The following is an 18,280-nucleotide window of genomic DNA, read 5'->3' as shown; positions in this document are numbered from 1 at the left end:
ATTTATCAATACTAGTGAGAAAATTACATTCATGAGTAAAGTCCAAAAATTCATGAATGTAAAATATTATGAACACGTCAAAGCAGGACATGCAAAATAAATGTATTATATGAGCCGTACCATCAATATACACAGGCCACATTCCCTGTACATAGTTGCAATGGTTTTTATTTGTTTTTATAAGGATACTCCATCCTGGTCAGGGTCACAGTGAGTTTATCGTCACCCTGAAACACTACTTGCAAGGTAAGAATAAACCCTGTACAGGGTCAATCACAGGCCCTCAACCACCGATCCACCTCCCCTTCCAAGACATAGCCAATCACGTCTGTAAGTAGTCGCCTGACAGACCTATAGCACCGATGGGATTCGAACCCTGAATCCCAGTGGTAGTGGACTAGTATAATTTACTACTGAATCACCAACAATAAACATAAACAAATCACAGACAGGGAGTGGAGACAGATACAACCAGGTACAAGTGAGATAATGTCTCACCACCCCTGTCTGTGATTTGTTCCTGTTTATTGTATACAGGGGACGAGGCTTTAAACGACTGGCGATATAAAAGTCGAAGGGTCTAAATACTTTCTGAATCTAGGTACAAATCAAGCTGAATGGTTGTTACAATAACCTTGGATGTAATTGGTGTTTCAATACTTTGTGTTTGTATCTTCACTGTCTTTGCACCTTATATTGCTAGTTTCATACGTCACATGCAAGCTGTTAAGACTGTTCTTTGCCTCTTGGTTTGACCCTTTGGACTTACTGATTCAGCCAGGCACTTCACTAAGATGGTAAGTGTAAATTAATATAACCAAAAAGACAGGTACTAATTTGATGCATGTTTTGTATCATAACTGCAGTACTCACTGTCTTCTACTCACTTCTCACTTTTTTATAATTGTCCTCATCCTGTTGGTGGTTCAGGATCACACAGAATCAATTAACTACTTTTTTAACACCAACAGCTTCAGAGCAAATAGCAAAACCACCACAACCTCCACTGTGGCGCCTCAGTACACTGATTACAGTGCCCTCATGATGCATTTACAAAAAGAACTTTCTAGATGCTTTCACAAAAAGCTCCTGTGTCCGGCCATTAACACAAATAAGGATACAAATCCTTATTGGACACCATCCAAAAGAAATGCTCCTTCCTCTGCAGCCATATTTGTTAATAACACCAGACTGGAAAAATGTAGATCCCCTCCCTCATCTCAGCTGCCTCTTTTTATCCAAAGCTGACGGACACTGAAATACACCGTTAACAGGATCTTTAATACTCATCATTCCCAGCTCACCACATGAATTAGAAGCTGCTGGAATACAGGTGACATCATCCACACTTAATCAAGCTTAATATCAATACAGACTTAGAGGCTGCTATGCAGCTCACGGCTTTTCTTCATCTATGTAATGAAAAACAAAATTCACTCTCTCTAAGTTTCACAAAGCCCATGGTTATGTAAAGCCTACTCTACAGTGGACAGTGTCAACCATGTTTGAGTAGCTTCTAATGTACAACAGACCTGGTATGACCTTCTGGAAAAATGTATTGGGTTTTCTTTTAGACCCTTGGTAAGAGACTGTTGTTCCCTGCAGGTTTTCCTGTGGATACAGTCAAACAACAATCCAGCGAAATGTTTAAAACAAGAACTGCAGGCTTTTTCGGTTCATACACAGTGATTTCAGTACATCTTGTATCCAGATGAAGACACTAAATAAAAAATCTTGTATTTTTACTCATCTGTGCACACATATCTGAAGATTTGAAACATTCCTGAATACTTCAAAAGAAATCTCAAACATTTATGGCTCATGTTTTGTGTAGCTCATTTACAATGTGATGCTCCAGGTATATTAACTTTCTAAATAGTAATCAGAAGGCGGCTGGTTCAAGCTCTGCCAAGCTTCCACTGTTGGGCCACTGAACAAGCCTCTATTACTTGAATTGAAATCAGTCGTACAGGATAAAAGTGTCTGCTAAATGCCATGAATGTAAAAAATCACCATGCATGTCATGTAGTAGAATAATAAAATTAATCCAGCATGAAATTAGTCACCTGAATACAAGTTTCATCACAGTGGAGCCACACTAATATGAGTATTTTTGGAAAGCAGTTCATCCAATACACTATTAAAATCCACAGGCTAGCACGAGCGTTACTTTGCACATTTAATCTGTTCACCAGAGAGCTCTAACACATACATCAAGCACGTGCACAAATAGACCCTGGGTGGTACTCAAGCATCTGCCCTTTCGACCTCTGAATAGATAAACAGCATTTTCGCAAGACGTTTTTCTGCTCCTTGTTTTATATTGTATTTCATTTTTAAGTTTGTATGTTTGTGATTAAATATGTGGATTTTTTTATTGTAAATTATGAGGTAGGTGCCCTTTTTTGCTTAGGTACCTGCCATCCACATTGTCTGTGCATGGCCCTGCAGAGAGTCTTGCTATGCTCTCTGTATTCCTTCACTGACTTTACTAGTGTCTTGACCAGGCAGACCAGGAAAGCTTTGCATTGCTTAGGTACCTGCCATCTGTGCATGACCCTGCAAGGGTCTCGCTATGCTCTCCTTCACTGCCTTTACTAGTGCCTTGACCAGGCAGTAGGTGTCACTGTTGCTGTCCCAAACCAACCGTTCCTCCTTCTAACGTCAGTGTCCTTTTGTGTTGGCCCTGAGACTCAAACCTCAAATCTTTACAGTGCTGGACAAGCCATTAGATTCCTGAGTCACATTTGTGCCCTCGTATAGTACATATAAATGATATCTTTCAAAAGCTTCTTGAAAAAACAGTCACATTTGGGATTTTAGTAGAAGAAAAGACAAAAATTCAGAGATTTAAAACAAAGCCAGAAAAATTGACCACTTTGCTTGTGTTAAGCAGTAACTTGATCATAATCCTTGTGCAGCTTTTTAACTAATGAAACGTAAATTCTAAAACTAGCAATCTGTCTGATTTAAAGCAGAGATTAACTACAAAGACAAATGAACTCACATCACATTATACAAATTGTTTAAGTGCAGTAACTGCTGTGAAAGTTTACATTTACATTTGCACCATTTAGCAGACGCTTTTATCCGAAGCAGCTCACAATTATGACTAATACAAACCTACTAACTGAGGTTCCTATAAAAAACAACTCCAGTACACAAAGTACCACAACGTTCACATATGGGCTTCTGTTTGTATGACATCACTACCTCAGACAAACACGAGGAAGTCATTACACACAGGAGGTTATTACACAAGCCCCAGAAAACCCAGCCAGCACTTTTGGAGTGGTTTATTCCAACCTGCACCCCCATAAACGAGCTCCAGCTCTAATGAAGAACATAATGCCAACCATTTGACGCAAGTTAGCGGCTCCTCAGAAAGCTTTCATTGTACGCCGCTAGTGGCACGTTTTTACGAACGCGCAGAAATGCCAAACACACAAAGAAGTTTCTGTAGTGTGAATGGTGCACTGTTTATCCTCGCCCCCACCTACGCCCCTGCCATTACTCCCCACCAAAACCACGTACACTAACCACCATACCAACCACAACACTTACACACTCCATCCAGCCACTACTGTCTAACACTCAGCGCACAGCTGAAGACATGTATCATGTGACATGGCAGTCTTTTTAATGATTCCAGTGATTCCTGCAATCAATCTTTTCCTCAGACTGAATGGAAATTGGTTAAGAAGGTTGAGCCACTTTTGGGCTGTTGAGCAAGACTCTTAACCCTCAATGGATTAAAAGGTATTCGTTCACAGATGTAAGATGCGTAGGATAAAAACATCTGATAAATACCTTAAACCATTTTCACAGCAGTAGCTCATTGGTTAAGGTATTTCAGAGTGGTTTAAGCCCAGTCAAGGCACTTAACCCTCAATTGCTTGGATTGTACTTAGTTAAAATTGTAATTCCCTTTGGATAAAAAGCTAAATACTGTAAATGTTAGTAAAGCATAAACTCTTTTGTTTAATATGTGTGTTGTGGGTTTTCTACATATCAAATAAATTTAAAGTAGACAAACAGCAACTTGGTGGAACATCTTTTTGTGTAGAAAATTGACATCAGCAAATTAATAAGTATTACATTCTGTGACTTGTCTTGTACTGGACTTGTAAAGAAAACGTAGAGAGCTCAAGAGCAATGCAGCGTATATAAATGAGGTAGGTGCCCTTTTTTTAGGTACCTGCCATCCACATCGTCTTTGAATGAGACTCGAACCGCAAACCTTCACAGTGCTGGACAAGCCATTAAATTCACATTAGAGTCACATTTGTGCCCTTGTATAGTAAATGTATGCCCTCGTATTGTACAGTTTATATACGGTCATCATAAACTGCCAAGGACCTGATATGGAGATGCCAAGAAAAAGCTTGTGAAAAGTGCTGGTAGCTAAAAAAAAAAAATAACAGCAAAAGATAGCATTTTGTGTTACCAAATTAATAGTAAAAAAAACTTAAAATATTTAGAATATAATATGTAATAATTAGCTGATTCTGGCTGGCACACGCCAACTTGTGTGAAAGGAAAGAACCGGCACTTTTTCCCCACTTCAAGCACTGAAAATGACTGAGCCCCAAAGAAGTATCCATAAAAACATGGCCTGACATGTTTGGTGTGTAGAAAATACAGTTGCTTACACAGAGACCTGATCTCAAACTCAGTTAGGACCTTTAGGAGGCATTGGAACAATGACTGCATTCTGCATTTCTACTACTGTACTTATATTGGAGGGACTGAGAGCGCTTTACCAAATCTCGGCCCACTTATCATGACAATATCGGCCTTTCTACTCTAAAATTATTCACATAATTTTTATATCAGCATACATATTCTAACTTAACAATTCTTATAAATAATTTAGCTATATAAAAGAATGACATAATTTAAATAAATGTGCTCTAAATGTGCAATAGACACCATTTATTAAAAAGTGTTCCCCAAAATTTAAAACAGATGAAATATTGTCCAAAGTGGTCTAAGTATTTTTGGCTCTTATAAAACCTCATTTAAAGCAAAGCCTGAAAAATTACCCCGTCTCAGACGATCCATCAGTCCTTTCCAGCAGTGAAATAATCAAGTTCTTTGTCTGTGTCCAATTGGTAGTAATTATTTAGAGGTGGGTAAGACATGCCTGGCACCAGAGAGTCAGGAATAACACTTTCAGGAGAGAAGGACTGAGGTGCTTAAAGCTGAAGCTGACACAAGAACCCAGGTGTGAATTGGTGTCTCTCTGTTGGCAGATAGATGCCAGCGCTGGCTGGACTTAGAGGGCTGTTCAGAAGATTTGCACCCAGTAATTTTTTGACCAAGATAGATTGTTATTTTTAAAACACACACACACGCACACACACTCTCTCTTTCTCTCTTTCTCTCTCTCTCTCTAAACAAATGTGCCAGTTTAAAAGCCATAACTGCCAAAAATGACATCCAAATCTTAATTTTAGAAACATTTGGACCGAATGTGGACTGCAAATAAAAGGAGAAACAGGGATTTAGAAATTAACCTGTATCCACATAAACAACAGTACAATTTCTTTAACTTTTGTTTGTTTATTGTAAATACACCGACGAGGCATAACATTATGACCACTGACAGGTGAAGTGAATAACACTGATTGTATGATTTATCCTTAAAGCTGATGTGTTAGAAGCAGGAAAAATGGGCAACGTAAGGATTTGAGCGAGTTTGACAAGGGCCAAATTGTGATGGCTGGACGACTGTGCCAGATGAACGGGGAGGGGGGGGGAAGGCTGGCCCGTGTGGTCCGATCCAACAAGCTACTGTAGCTCAAACTGCTGAAGGAGTTAATGCTGGTTTTGATAGAAAGGTGTCAGAACACACAGAGCATCACAGTTGCAGGGCTGTTTTGGCGGCAAAAGGGGGACCAACACAATATCATAATGTTATGTCTGATCGGTGTATACACTGTATTGTAACAGGAACAACTAGACAACATATTTCTAGGGAACTCCATGTTAATTTTAACATAATTTTGCCAAGCCACCTTATACACATGTTGAATTCTGCACATATAACTATAGAATGCTGTTGGGTGTTAGACTGGCCTTTCCTTACCATTGTTGCCCTAGGCTGCTCATTGCAGGTTTTTGGATGCTTTGAGACAATGTCCAATCCGCCATACGGCACGCTAATGTACCTTGTGTGCAATAATATTTTTTGAGATTCGCTACTGAGCATAATTAACATAATTAATTACCCTTCCTAACAAAATCCTGAAACTGTGACCACAGTTAAAACTGAACTTGTCCTGCCGAGGTTAAACCACTGTTGTTCTTGCATGTTCTGGTTACTTAAAGTAAAACATAAAGGATAAAGTATCAGTCTGTGTAGCTTTGATGGTTCCACTCCACAATCTCCTGTACTCCAAGTACGATCTGAGGTGGAAAAAAACGGTCATACGAGGAACAGAGCATGATTGTGTTTTGGTTCCCCGTGGGACTGTGCAAGGTTCTCCTTGTTCCATATGGTGACGCAACAGGAGGCTGTTTGTGCAGATGTCATATTTTGTTCTGTTGCCACATACAGAGTCAGCTGGACTAACTGGACCAAAGATCTACTTCAGCCAAAATCTAGATCAGAGTATTTTAAATCTCTTCAACCATACGGAGAGATCAAATCCCTAACAATTCTGAAGCTATAGAGAATGCCATAGCAAACATGAGACCAAAGTCTATAAAATATTTAGATGGTTTTAAATAGATGTTCTGAAAATGTTCTGAAAGATTGTGTATTCCAAGTCCAAAATCCCAAAAAGCTCTTTAACATGATAGACTAAAGTCTCAGTATTCACTACCTGGCACAATTTTCAGCACTTTCTTCGGCTTGTTGGACAGCTGGGGGCAAAGCACAGGATCAGCCATTGTATGGCACCCCTGGAGCCAAGAGATTTAAGGGCCTTGCTCAAGGGGATACAAACCCACATAATTTTGGATTAAAGGCCCAAATCCCCACCCACAAGTCTACCAAAACTTTCCATATTGAAAAAGACAGTTTATTAAATATTAACCATATGTTCCAAGAGCTGGACCAGTGTTTCAAAAATATGCACTCCTATTCAACTGCACAGCTAAAACCAAAGCGAATAAACTCTTCCCAAAATGTAAAGAACCTCCTGCTACATCTACACCAGACTGTCTGCTATATGTAAGAAATATTCCAATATACCCCAAGTCTCTATAACAAAGTCACGAATAATCCAACACACAGCTAGAGGAAAGTATCTGAACTCTTTTCAACCTACAGTTAAACAAATAAGTCTCACCAACCTACCAGTCCAGGTACAAAGTCTGTAAATGTTTGTATATCTCCCAACCAAAGTGTCCGAAATCTTCAAAGCTGTTACAAAGTACCCTGAAACCTTAAAAATAAGTAGCTACTGAGTAACTGAAACCTTCCCGAATCTCTCACTGTCAGGGCAGAATTAGACCAAATACTAATAATGTATTAGCAAAAGCATATGCAGAAGTTTGTACCAAAACCCCACTTTACTTTAAATCCCTTAATCTTAGTTTCTAGAAAAGTGGAAATAAAGGATTAGAAAAAATGTGCCAGAGAAAAAGGAAAACAAAGATTCGATATAAAATACTAACAAATGTCCCAGTCTTCAGCTAGTCTGGTCATTCTGAAAAATGAAAATGTTCAACTGTACCAGCAGATTTGAAAAGAGTAAAACAGTAGACAGTTACAAAAGTGATCCTAAACATTTTCTCTTTTATATTTATCCTTTTTTATAAATGTTATCATACAACTGTTTTTCTAATCATAGTCCTGTCCACATCCAAACAAAAAAATCTGTGACGTTCGTATTAATGTCCCTGATGGCAGTTTCCTGATATCAGTAAAGTCTTGTCTCCCTTAATTACTTTTTAGATCAGAAATGTCTTTTTGTATTTATTTTAGGCCTTTTTGTACCTATTGTACTGTTGTTCATCTGCACTGTGTACTGTACACTCTTGCACTTTTTGTTCTATGTTGCACCCTGGTCCTGGAGGAACATTGTTTCGTTTCAATATGTACTTGTATATAGCTGGAATGACAATAAAGCCTCTGTTGACTCTCTTGACTTGACTTGTCAGAAAGCTTTTTAAATGATCTCAGTACATAGTTACAAATAAAGTGCCTACATGTATTCAGATTTACAGCCAAACCAAGTGTCTAATGCCTTTGTAAATGACCATTTATGTAGCTTAGCCCATTTCACTCAAAATGTATAAATATCGAGTTACCTTTGTTAGCAATAACTGTCTTGATACGAAGACAGTATTTATAGATTGTTAGTGAAAGGGGTTTAGCTGCATACATGGGTATTACAAAGACATTAGACACTTGGTTTGGCTGTAAATCTGAATATATGTAAGCATGTAACTATGAGCTGAGATCATTGAAAAAGCTTTGAGTCATTTACACATATCGACTTCACATTGCAATTTACCAGCAAGCAACTTTTACACATGATCAATACATGTGCCAACTTATAATTCCATACACCATAAATCTGGTGATAGTCAAGATAATTTTTTTACTGTGATCATGCACGTCTGTTCTCAAAGATACATTATTAAATTAATTTACATCTGATCCACTCACAAATGATTCCTCGTTGCTGAAATACCGACAGCACTTTCAACTTGATTCAATTTCAGTTTCCCCTGTTCACTTTATTTTACATGGCAATGTGGGTAATCAGAAACCACCAGCCTCCTTTTTTCTTTAAATATTCAAATCTTGTTATTTTATACTGGTGGAATAACCAGTACAGCATCTTTCTACTTTTTATGAGGCAAGCTGTAAAAACTATATTTAAAAAAATCGGTGTTCCTGTACTGTGTTACAAATTACAGATTAACTCATCACCCTAGTATGTCTCTTACTCGGTCATCTATTGGTTTTTATTTACACACAAGTCCACTCAGTATTGACCTGGCAATCATACTAGGTCTTGAGTTACTGATGTCTCAGTTTATTTGGTGTGTTTTGTCTTTACTTATAACACCAACCTAGTTCATTGCTAATTAAAAACCAAGTAAAAGTCTGTATATGAACAGAGCTCTAAACAACTAGATCAAATCTTCCAAGAATTTTGCAGCTCAAACCCCAATAATTATAATAATAATTATAATAATAATAATATAAGTTCATTAAATCTTTATGAATCTTCCAGCATACCATCGTCCCTGACAGCTCATCTGACCTCGACACATTTCATGCAGACATTAGCACTAGCGCATTATCTCATCCTCAAGGTGGTCGATACAGAAAGTTAGATTCTTTCAAGGCCTGATAAAGCAATCTGTATCATGAATATTATCATTCTTCCTGTGTCAAAGATATCTACATGGTGGAGTTTATTTACTAAAAATGTAGGAGAGCTTGATTGCACCACAGTATAAACATTAAAGGCTAACATAACCTGACATGAGACTGGGTTTTGCTGAGTTTCTGATTTGCAGTGATTTGCTGAACCAGTTGGATTACATAGATGAAACTGAATAAGAGTTTATAGGAAAAGGAGGTAGAAAGTAATCAATCAATCTAAAAAAAAGATCCTTTATTTACCTGAAATAGTGAGTAATAACAATAAAGTAATAAAGGTGCCATGTGTTATTGTGATATCCAACAACCCAGAAAAGTGTATGTAATAATGTTATTGATTACACTGTTACATCATAGTAGCATCATTCAACTCTTATACAGTTACATTACCTGCATTTAGCGAGAGCTTCTACCCAAAGTGACTGACAGTTGTGACCAAAACACAGCAAGGCAGTGATGGGGCTTGAACCAGCAACCTTCTGATCAAAAGTTCTGTACCTTTAACTCTAAGCTACCACTACCTAGGTAATAATTAATGACAAAAAATGTAAGTGCAGCAGTGTTGTTGGGATTTTTTTAACTCCTGGGAGGATAACAGCGCTAGAGCCAAAAATATAAAGCCAGCAGCGTCCTGTGTTCAGAAAAATGTTCACTAATAAAAGACTAGAAAAAGATGAACACACATTGTGTCTCTAACTGCCCACCTGCAACCAGCTCTAACAGGATATGTGTTCCTAATAGAGGATTAAATGGTTTATATTTTCACCTCCTTGTTGCTGCAACATTGAATTGTACTGTTTGATTTGGCAACAGTAAGAATCATGGTGCTACCTGTGTGGGTGCTGTGCAACCAACAGAAGTCATAAGAGTAAATAGCATATAACCAACATGTGAACAATAAACAAAATAAAATATTATAATAGAGACAGATTCAATATGATAGTTCATTGTGAATTGAGCCTGTTGGAGCATGCGTGTGTGTGTGTGTGTGTGTGTGTGTACTTTATTAGCCTTGACCAAGTGTACTCCAGTTGTCCACACATGTGGTGCATGAGTCCACACACACTTTACAGATAAGTGTACTTGTGTTCAAGAGTGTTTACAACAAGAGTAAAATATTACCTGATGCATTAGGGTCATTATAGATGACGAGGGTCGCTGGAGTTGGTCTTCTTTTACGTATCTGTGGAGCACAGAAAGTGAAATCACAATGTGTTTATGTGTGTCGACAGGGGCACATCTAGCAGTCTTCATGGTCCTAATACCACCATACAAGCTACAGCACTGTCTGCTGGTAATGGAAGCTTTTGAGGTTAAAGTAACAGGAAAACAATGCTTAACAAAGGTGTTTTTACAAAAATACAGTAAAGTCTTAAGTGAATTATGGCTGGCTAGGAGTAATGAAGATGGAAACGGAGCATTAACACTCTGGGATAAGCAAACTGAAACAGACAGGATTAGGAAACTTTACCAGGAGAACAAACTGTCTACTTCTTAAATCATGAACAACAAGGAAGAAATGAATTGGCATAATTGTCAACATAGACGTCAACAAGACTAACGTCAGTCCAATTTTATGCACAACCATTCAACATTATGTTCATTATGGTCCAATAACAGATGCTAGCAAAGAAGAAATGGAAAAGTTTTATGATGAAGTTCAAAATTAACTTGGCTGGATTTGCAAACAAGATGTTCTTGCTGGTTGTGGGAGACTAAAATGAAGTTGGAAATCAGAAGTGGAAGAAACAGTTGAATAAAAGGCCCTAAAAAAGGAATGAAGCTGAAGAACAACTAATTACCTTTTGTGAGTACACATTCTTCAAACAACCAAAATGACGTCTTTAAACCTGAACATGGCCAGATGTATTTTGCCAAAACCAAATCAACTACATTCTTCACACCAAGAGAGGGAAAAACTGAATTTTAATTGCAAAGACATGGCCTGAAGCTGATTGTGGAACAGACCACAAAAGTGTAATGTGCGAGCTCAGAGTGAAGCTGAGAAAAAAAACAATCAAACTATCAGACTTTCAAAATATGACCTGGAGATCATACCACCCGTATTTAAGGAAAACATCAGGAACTGATTTCAGATGCCTGACATACAGTAACACAGAGAACCAGCAGAGCTAAGGATGGAACACAACGATCATCCAAAAAGATCAGAGAAAAATCTGTGAAAAATTAAATGTAGAAAAAAATAACATTGAATGACGATGATACAGTGGAAAGTCTACTTTATTGTCAATACTGCAATATGTACAGGACATACAGAGGATTGAAATTAAGTTACTCTCAGACGCATGGTGAAACAATAAACATTAAATAAACACTAAACGTAAAATATATGAAAAATAATAATAAACACACTAAACGCAATATATATACACACTGAAATTTAAAATATAAAAAATATAGGTCCCTGATATTAACGTCCGAGACAGCAGAGTGACATAAGGCACCTAAAAGATTAAAGTCTATTGGTATGACCAGTGCAATTGTAAACAGTAGTGCAAATAGTGAAGAGAAACCAAAATCAAGAAAAATATAGATCCAAAGACAAATCTTTACATCTGAAGATCTCTTCCAGTTCCTTTAGTCTTGTTCAGTCAAATGCAAGTCTGTTATATTTCCTGCTGGATCCTTTGCCTTTAATAATTGATCCAAGGAGAAAAACTGTCCACCACATCAACATCGTCTCCATCAGTGGTAAAGTTAGTGGTTTTTCCTGTTGACACGACTTTTGTCTTTATATTGATCTGTAGTCCCATCTTTTCACTTTCCTCATGATCTTCCTCTTTCCTCAAGTCTTGCTGATTTTCTGCTGTGAGTGTTTTGTCATCCACATATCGAAGGTTGTTGAATATTAGTCTTATAACTAAACTCTTTTAAACTCCTAAAACTGGTTTAAGCAAGTCATGGGTTTTTTGATTGTTTTGTTCCCTCTACATTTTCCCACAGCAAAGGTTTGGGAAGTTTTTGAAGCAGCTAAAACCTTTAAATCAGTTATTGTTTCAGATGTTATTGCTCCTAAATAGTATGACTTTACAAAAACAAAACTTTCAGCTGACAGAGCAGCACTAACAGGCCAGAAATGTAAGAAATGTAGAGGACGGTTTCCTATGACTGAGCTCTGTAAACCATCAAATGTTACAAACAGTGTTTGTGGAGGTTTAATCCAAACGTTAAATAGGGTCTCAACATACATTCCCATGTAGTGTACAATTAATCATGCCCCACCTTCAGCCATTTCTGTAAGTTGGTACCCCTGCTGTATGGTCAGTATGCCCATTGTTCCTCTATAATGTCTCCTCTGTACACTTATAGCCCTATAATCATTTCTTCATGCCTCCCTGCAGTGATCAGATACTCTGGATCCATTTCTAACTCATTCTCTGGGTGAATTAGATCAGATGCTGTCTCTTCTAATGGATCTCTAGCTCAGCACAGACCATGCCAGCACTCACTGACCAGGCTGGCATCATCATGAAATCAGCAAAGTGTGTTATTACTCTGCAGCAGCAGCAGCATTTCTGCTTTTGTACAGCATCTGTATTTCACACCCTGAAGGGTGAAGAACCTCAGTGATACTGTAACACAACACCACCAATCAGATCACACCTACAAACCACATCATGCTGTAAGCTGTTGTTCATTTCTGGATACATGCAAATGTGTAAGGAAGCAAGTACAATAATAAATGATTTATTCAATGTTTCAATAAAATTTTTAATCCCTTAAAGTATTTTTATTATTATTAATGACAACACATCAGTAATAATAATAAAGAAGAAAGTAATCATGACCATCATGATCAAAATTTGCAAAAAAGTCATACACCGACTAGGCATAACATTATGACCACTGACAGGTGAAGTGTATAACACTGATTATCTTTTCATCACGGCACCTGTTAGTGGGTGGGATATATTATGCAGCAAGTGAACATTTTATCCTCAAAGTTGATGTTAGAAGCAGGAAAAATGGACAAGCGTGAGGATTTGAGTGAGTTTGACAAAGGCCAAATTGTGATGGCTAAACGACTGGGTCAGAGCATCTCCAAAACTGCAGCTCTTGTGGGGTGTTACCGGTCTTCAGTGGACAGTATCTATCAGAAGTGGTCCAAGGAACAGTGGTAAACTGGCGACAGGGTCATGGGCGGCCAAGGCTCATTGATGCACGTGGTGAGTGAAGGCTGGCCCGTGTGGACCGATCCAACAGACGAGCGACTGTAGCTCAAACTGCTGAAGAAGTTAATGCTGGTTCTGATAGAAAGGTGTCAGAATACACAGAGCATCGCAGTTTGCTGCATATGGGGCAGCAAAAGGGGGACCAACACAATAAAAAGGACTGTGCAATGCTCATCACTGTCAGTTGAAGACCAATGAATTCAAGTTCATGGCAACAGACCTTTTCAAACCATCAATCACACTGATCAAATTGGCAAGATGGAGATCATGAGCTGGTGTTGCAGTAACACAGAAAGATTTAAGCATGCATAATAGCATTTTTTAAATGTACAATAATTTAAGGAAGTTATTTTGAGGTTAAAACACACTTTCAGTTATTATTTGTTTCTCTAAACAAGGTGCCAATTCACCCCTGAGCTTTAAACACTCAAAATTTACTTACTCATTCATACAAACCAGGAGGAAACGTTTGTCCCTAAAACCTCCCACTGTCATATTTTTGGAGGGAAGGCAAACCCATGTGCCTGAAGAAAATCCATGTGGACAGAATATACTAAGACTAAGATTTACACCCAGGACCCCAGGAGGTATGCAGCATCAACCAAATCAGTACAGAACTAATGAGCTACCGAGCTACAGAACTAAGTGAAAGGTAACTATACATCAACTCCAGCTTGAGCCTATAAGACACAGTGCATTAGAGTCAGTATACAGAAAGGTATCTGAACTCACGTGTTCTGCTGCCTGAGGGTCCAGATGGCTCTGAAACAGTGGTACAGCAAACTGGATCTTCTTAGGGCTGTTGGGCTCCATGGCTGAAGTGAACGACTGGACTGAGGATGAAAGACTGAATGAGAGAGTGAGATAGAGGAAAGGACAAAGAGCAGCTGTTTGGTCCTACAGGCTCTTCACTCACCCCCTCCTTATGAGTACCAATGATTAGTCTCTGTCCAGGACCGCCCGCCTTCTCCTGTTTCACAACCACTCAGAGAGAGAGAGAGAGAGAGAGAGATACGAGAGCCAAGAGTATAAGAGAGCCAAGCAAGAACAGGAGAGTGTAAAAAAGAGTGTTTGTATGGTGTATAAAAAATAGTGTATGTGTGTGTGCTTATGAGAGAGCAAGAGATATAGAGTTTTTTTGTTTATTAGGATTTTCATGTCATGTTTTACACTTTTGGTTACATTCATGACAGGAAACGGTAGTTACTCAGTTAACAAGGTTATATCGAACACAATCATGGACAATTTAGTATCTCCAATTCACCTCACTTGCATGTCTTTGGACTGTGGGAGGAAACCGGAGCATCCGGAGTAAACCCATGCAGACACAGGGAGAACATGCAAACTCCACACAGAAAGGACCCGGACCACCCCACCTGGGGATTGAACCCAGGACCTTCTTGCTGTGAGGTGACAGTGCTACCCACTTAGCCACCGTGCCACCCCAAGAGACACAGAGAGTTAAAAAAGCATGACAAAGTATTTAAGAGAGTGTGTGAGAGAAGGAGAGTGTGTAAATATATGTAAGGGTTGAGAAAGAGTGTATGTGAAAGTCTGTAAGCAGTTGTGCATGAAACTGTGTGTGAGAGTGTATGTGAGAGAGGATGTATGAGAGAGGGTGTGCAGGAAGGAGTGTGTACAAAACATCTGAACTCAATAATTAGCGGATGTCTAAATACTTTTGGACTTATAGTGTGTAAAAAAATAACAAAATAAAAAACAATGAAAGAATGTAATTAATGGCAGCCTAACCTGTAATTAATTAGAGATCAGACTCACCTGTTCCCATCTTGTCAGTGCTCACATGACTTTCATTAGCCAATGAATGGTGGCTTTGATGCTTATGAAGGTTTTATTCTTTGTTTCTTGTTCACACTGGACCAAAGTCTTAAATGAATATTTCCAACACCCTGTGCAAGTCAAATCACGTTCCACCCAATAACAGCACAGCGTTTCTAATAAAGCGGCAGGTGAGAGTTTGGTTTGATATCATTCTTAGATATTATATTTCCTATTACATCATAAATTGGGCATACACTATATGGCCAAAAGTATTTGGACACCTGACCATAAAGTTGTTGTTAAACATCCCCTTTCAAAAACAAATGGTATTAAAATAAAATGACCTCTATGTGGGAAGTCTTTTCACAAGACTTTGAAGTAAGTCTGGAGGACATCACAACAGTTGCTAATAAGTGTAATAAATCAATTATATAAAGAAAATTATCTGCTTCCAACTTAGCAGCAACAGTTTAGGGATGGCCCTTTCCTGTTCCAGTATGACTGTGCCCCGGGGCACAAAGTAAGCTCTATAAAGACATGAAGAAAAGTTTGGTATAAAGAAACTAAACTAGTGCTGTGGATAAGTAAAGTAGAAATTAAAGTCTGTGGCAATAATTACAAAACATTTGCACCCATCTTTACATCCAGCATTAAAGTACATGTAGGAGGGTCTAAATAAAAACACATTTTCCTCAGGTTCACTGTTGAAACTATTGGTCACTTACAGGTTTAGTGGTAAATCCTGATTCCTTCTCGTAAACAAATGAAGCTTTTGTGTTTCATATTGAACAGAGCGCTTGGGTGGTGCAGCAGAAAAGTACACTAGCCCACAACTAGGTAACAACAGGCTGGTTTTGTCAACAAGGACATCAGAATAAAAACTGTGTTGTCAGGTATTCAGACCCTAAAAACAGGAGCAATTGAAAGACAAAAATACAGAATCACCTGTTACCTTTTATATTGTGTTGGTCCCCCTTTTGCTGCCAAAACATCCCTGACCTGTCAAGGCATGGACTCCACTAGACCCCCGAAGGTGTGCTGTGGTACCTTCTTTAGCAATTTGAGCTACAGTCGCTCGTCTGTTGGATCAGACCAGGCGGGCCAGCCTTCCCTCCCCAAGTGCATCAATGAGCCTTGGCCGCCCATGACCCTGTCGCTGGTTTACCACTGTTCCTTCCTTGGACCACTTTTGATAGATACTGACCACTGCAGACCGGGAACACCCCACAAGAGCTGCAGTTTTGGAGATGCTCTGACCCAGTCGTCTAGCCATCACAATTTGGCCCTCGTCAAACTTGCTCAAATCCTCACGCATTTTTCAACATCAACTTTGAGGATAAAATGTTCACTTGCTGCCTCATATATCCCACCCACTAACAGGTGCCGTGATGAAGAGATAATCAGTGTTATTCACTTCACCTGTCAGTGGTCATAATGTTATGCCTAGTTGGTGTATATTTGTGTGTATTTACGAGGTGTGTGTGTGTGTAGGAGAACCATGTAGCCTTAGACAGCTGGTTTGATGCTCCACCCTCAGTAGCATCATTATCCCGGAGCATGTACATGTGTATGTACAGTGTACGCTGTATGTGTTTGTATTTATGCATGTGTGTATTTGTGTATGATGTATATTTTCATGTGTGTAAAAGTGTGTAAGCTGTGAATCGGGGTGTATGTACCCTCAGACAGCTGGGTTTGATGCTCCACCCTCAGTAGCATCATTATCCCGGAGCAGGGGTATTATACTTTCCCAGTGGGACGTGCTGATGTTCTACATTATTGATGATGACTTCACTTTAGGAAGCTCAGTGTTTTTCTTTTTGGCTTCACTGGCTGGACTAAAACGTGTGAACCTGAAGAAGAGAAAAAGTTCATGACCAGAAACTGGAAATCAGATACGACTCTCTAATTACACTGGCACAGCTTTAATTGGATTTTTAATTATTGGAGTTGTTTACATTTTGGGGTGGTGACGATGAATCAATGTTTTATTGTGGAATCATTCATTTTTAGGTGTTTGGAAGTAATTTGGGTTCAAATCATGTATAACTGGTGAAGCTGCAAAAAAACACATTGCTTCCAATTAAAATTGTATAAAATGTATAAAATTTGTTGATATTTGGGATTTTTTTTGGGGTGTGGGGTCAATGGGCAACAGTAAACATTCACAATCAAAAAGGGGAACATGTATAACATATGGAAGATATATACAATGCAAAAAGCAGTATGACACAAATAATGAACACTACAAAAATCCAATAAATACATTAAAAGCTCTAATAAATATATCAATTATTACAGCAGAAGAAAAGCACCGTACTTCTGGTTTACTTAAATAAATGAAGGGATGCTGCAAACTTTCAAAAGATAAAACTGACCAGATCATACAAAAGAGTCAACTAATATAAAAACATTATGCTTAATAGATGTACAAATCTAAAAAAAAAAACTGCTTGTATGTATCCAGTATTTGGAATAAATGAGATCTCAGAGCTTGACCCTCATCTTAACCCAGGACCCGTTCCAACTAAAGCATTTATTTTGGCCCCCGGCCATCTGCCACTGAAATCCTGCTCATCGATCCGGGGCTCGCTAATTAGCTTGAGGTCCAAAACACAGCTGAACATAAAGAAATAATCCGTAGCATCACTTCAACCTGAGAAAAATCTGGCCAGATCAATAACAACCATAAACGCTGACAGATCATGTACAAACACATCTCTGGAAATGTTGGGACAGTTTGTACAATGCAGTAAAAAGAAGACTATGTGATGTGTTAATTATCTTAAATCTTTATTTACCTAATAAAAGAAGAAAGAAAAGATTTCCAATGTCTTTACTGATTAACAGTATTTTAATATATTTTGTAAATATAAACACATTAGGAATTTGATGCCTGCAACATTCCACAATTTGCAGGTGAACTGATAACAGGTGAGAGAATCATAAATGGGTA

At 38.4% G+C, this 18,280-nt stretch overlaps 1 protein-coding gene across 2 annotated transcripts in view; it reads right to left on the bottom strand.

Moving 5' to 3' along the window:
* Positions 1-14,444, bottom strand: part of ppp1r1c (protein phosphatase 1, regulatory (inhibitor) subunit 1C) — a 29,684-nt gene extending 15,240 nt beyond the window's left edge. The window contains exons 1-2 of one of the 2 annotated variants that reach the window (XM_063006150.1): positions 14,275-14,444; positions 10,472-10,532 (exon numbers count right to left, since the gene is read on the bottom strand). In XM_063006150.1, the coding sequence (XP_062862220.1) occupies positions 10,472-10,532; positions 14,275-14,355 (142 nt within the window). In that variant the 5' untranslated portion in view covers positions 14,356-14,444. The remainder of the gene's footprint in view (positions 1-10,471; positions 10,533-14,274) is intronic. The other variant, XM_063006151.1, reaches the window with a different exon arrangement.
* Positions 14,445-18,280: the final 3,836 nt, after the last annotated feature.

Source organism: Trichomycterus rosablanca, chromosome 12, assembly GCF_030014385.1.
Source record: "Trichomycterus rosablanca isolate fTriRos1 chromosome 12, fTriRos1.hap1, whole genome shotgun sequence".
Classification (NCBI taxonomy): Eukaryota; Metazoa; Chordata; class Actinopteri; order Siluriformes; family Trichomycteridae; genus Trichomycterus; species Trichomycterus rosablanca.
This window is presented reverse-complemented; position numbering and strand designations above follow the sequence as displayed.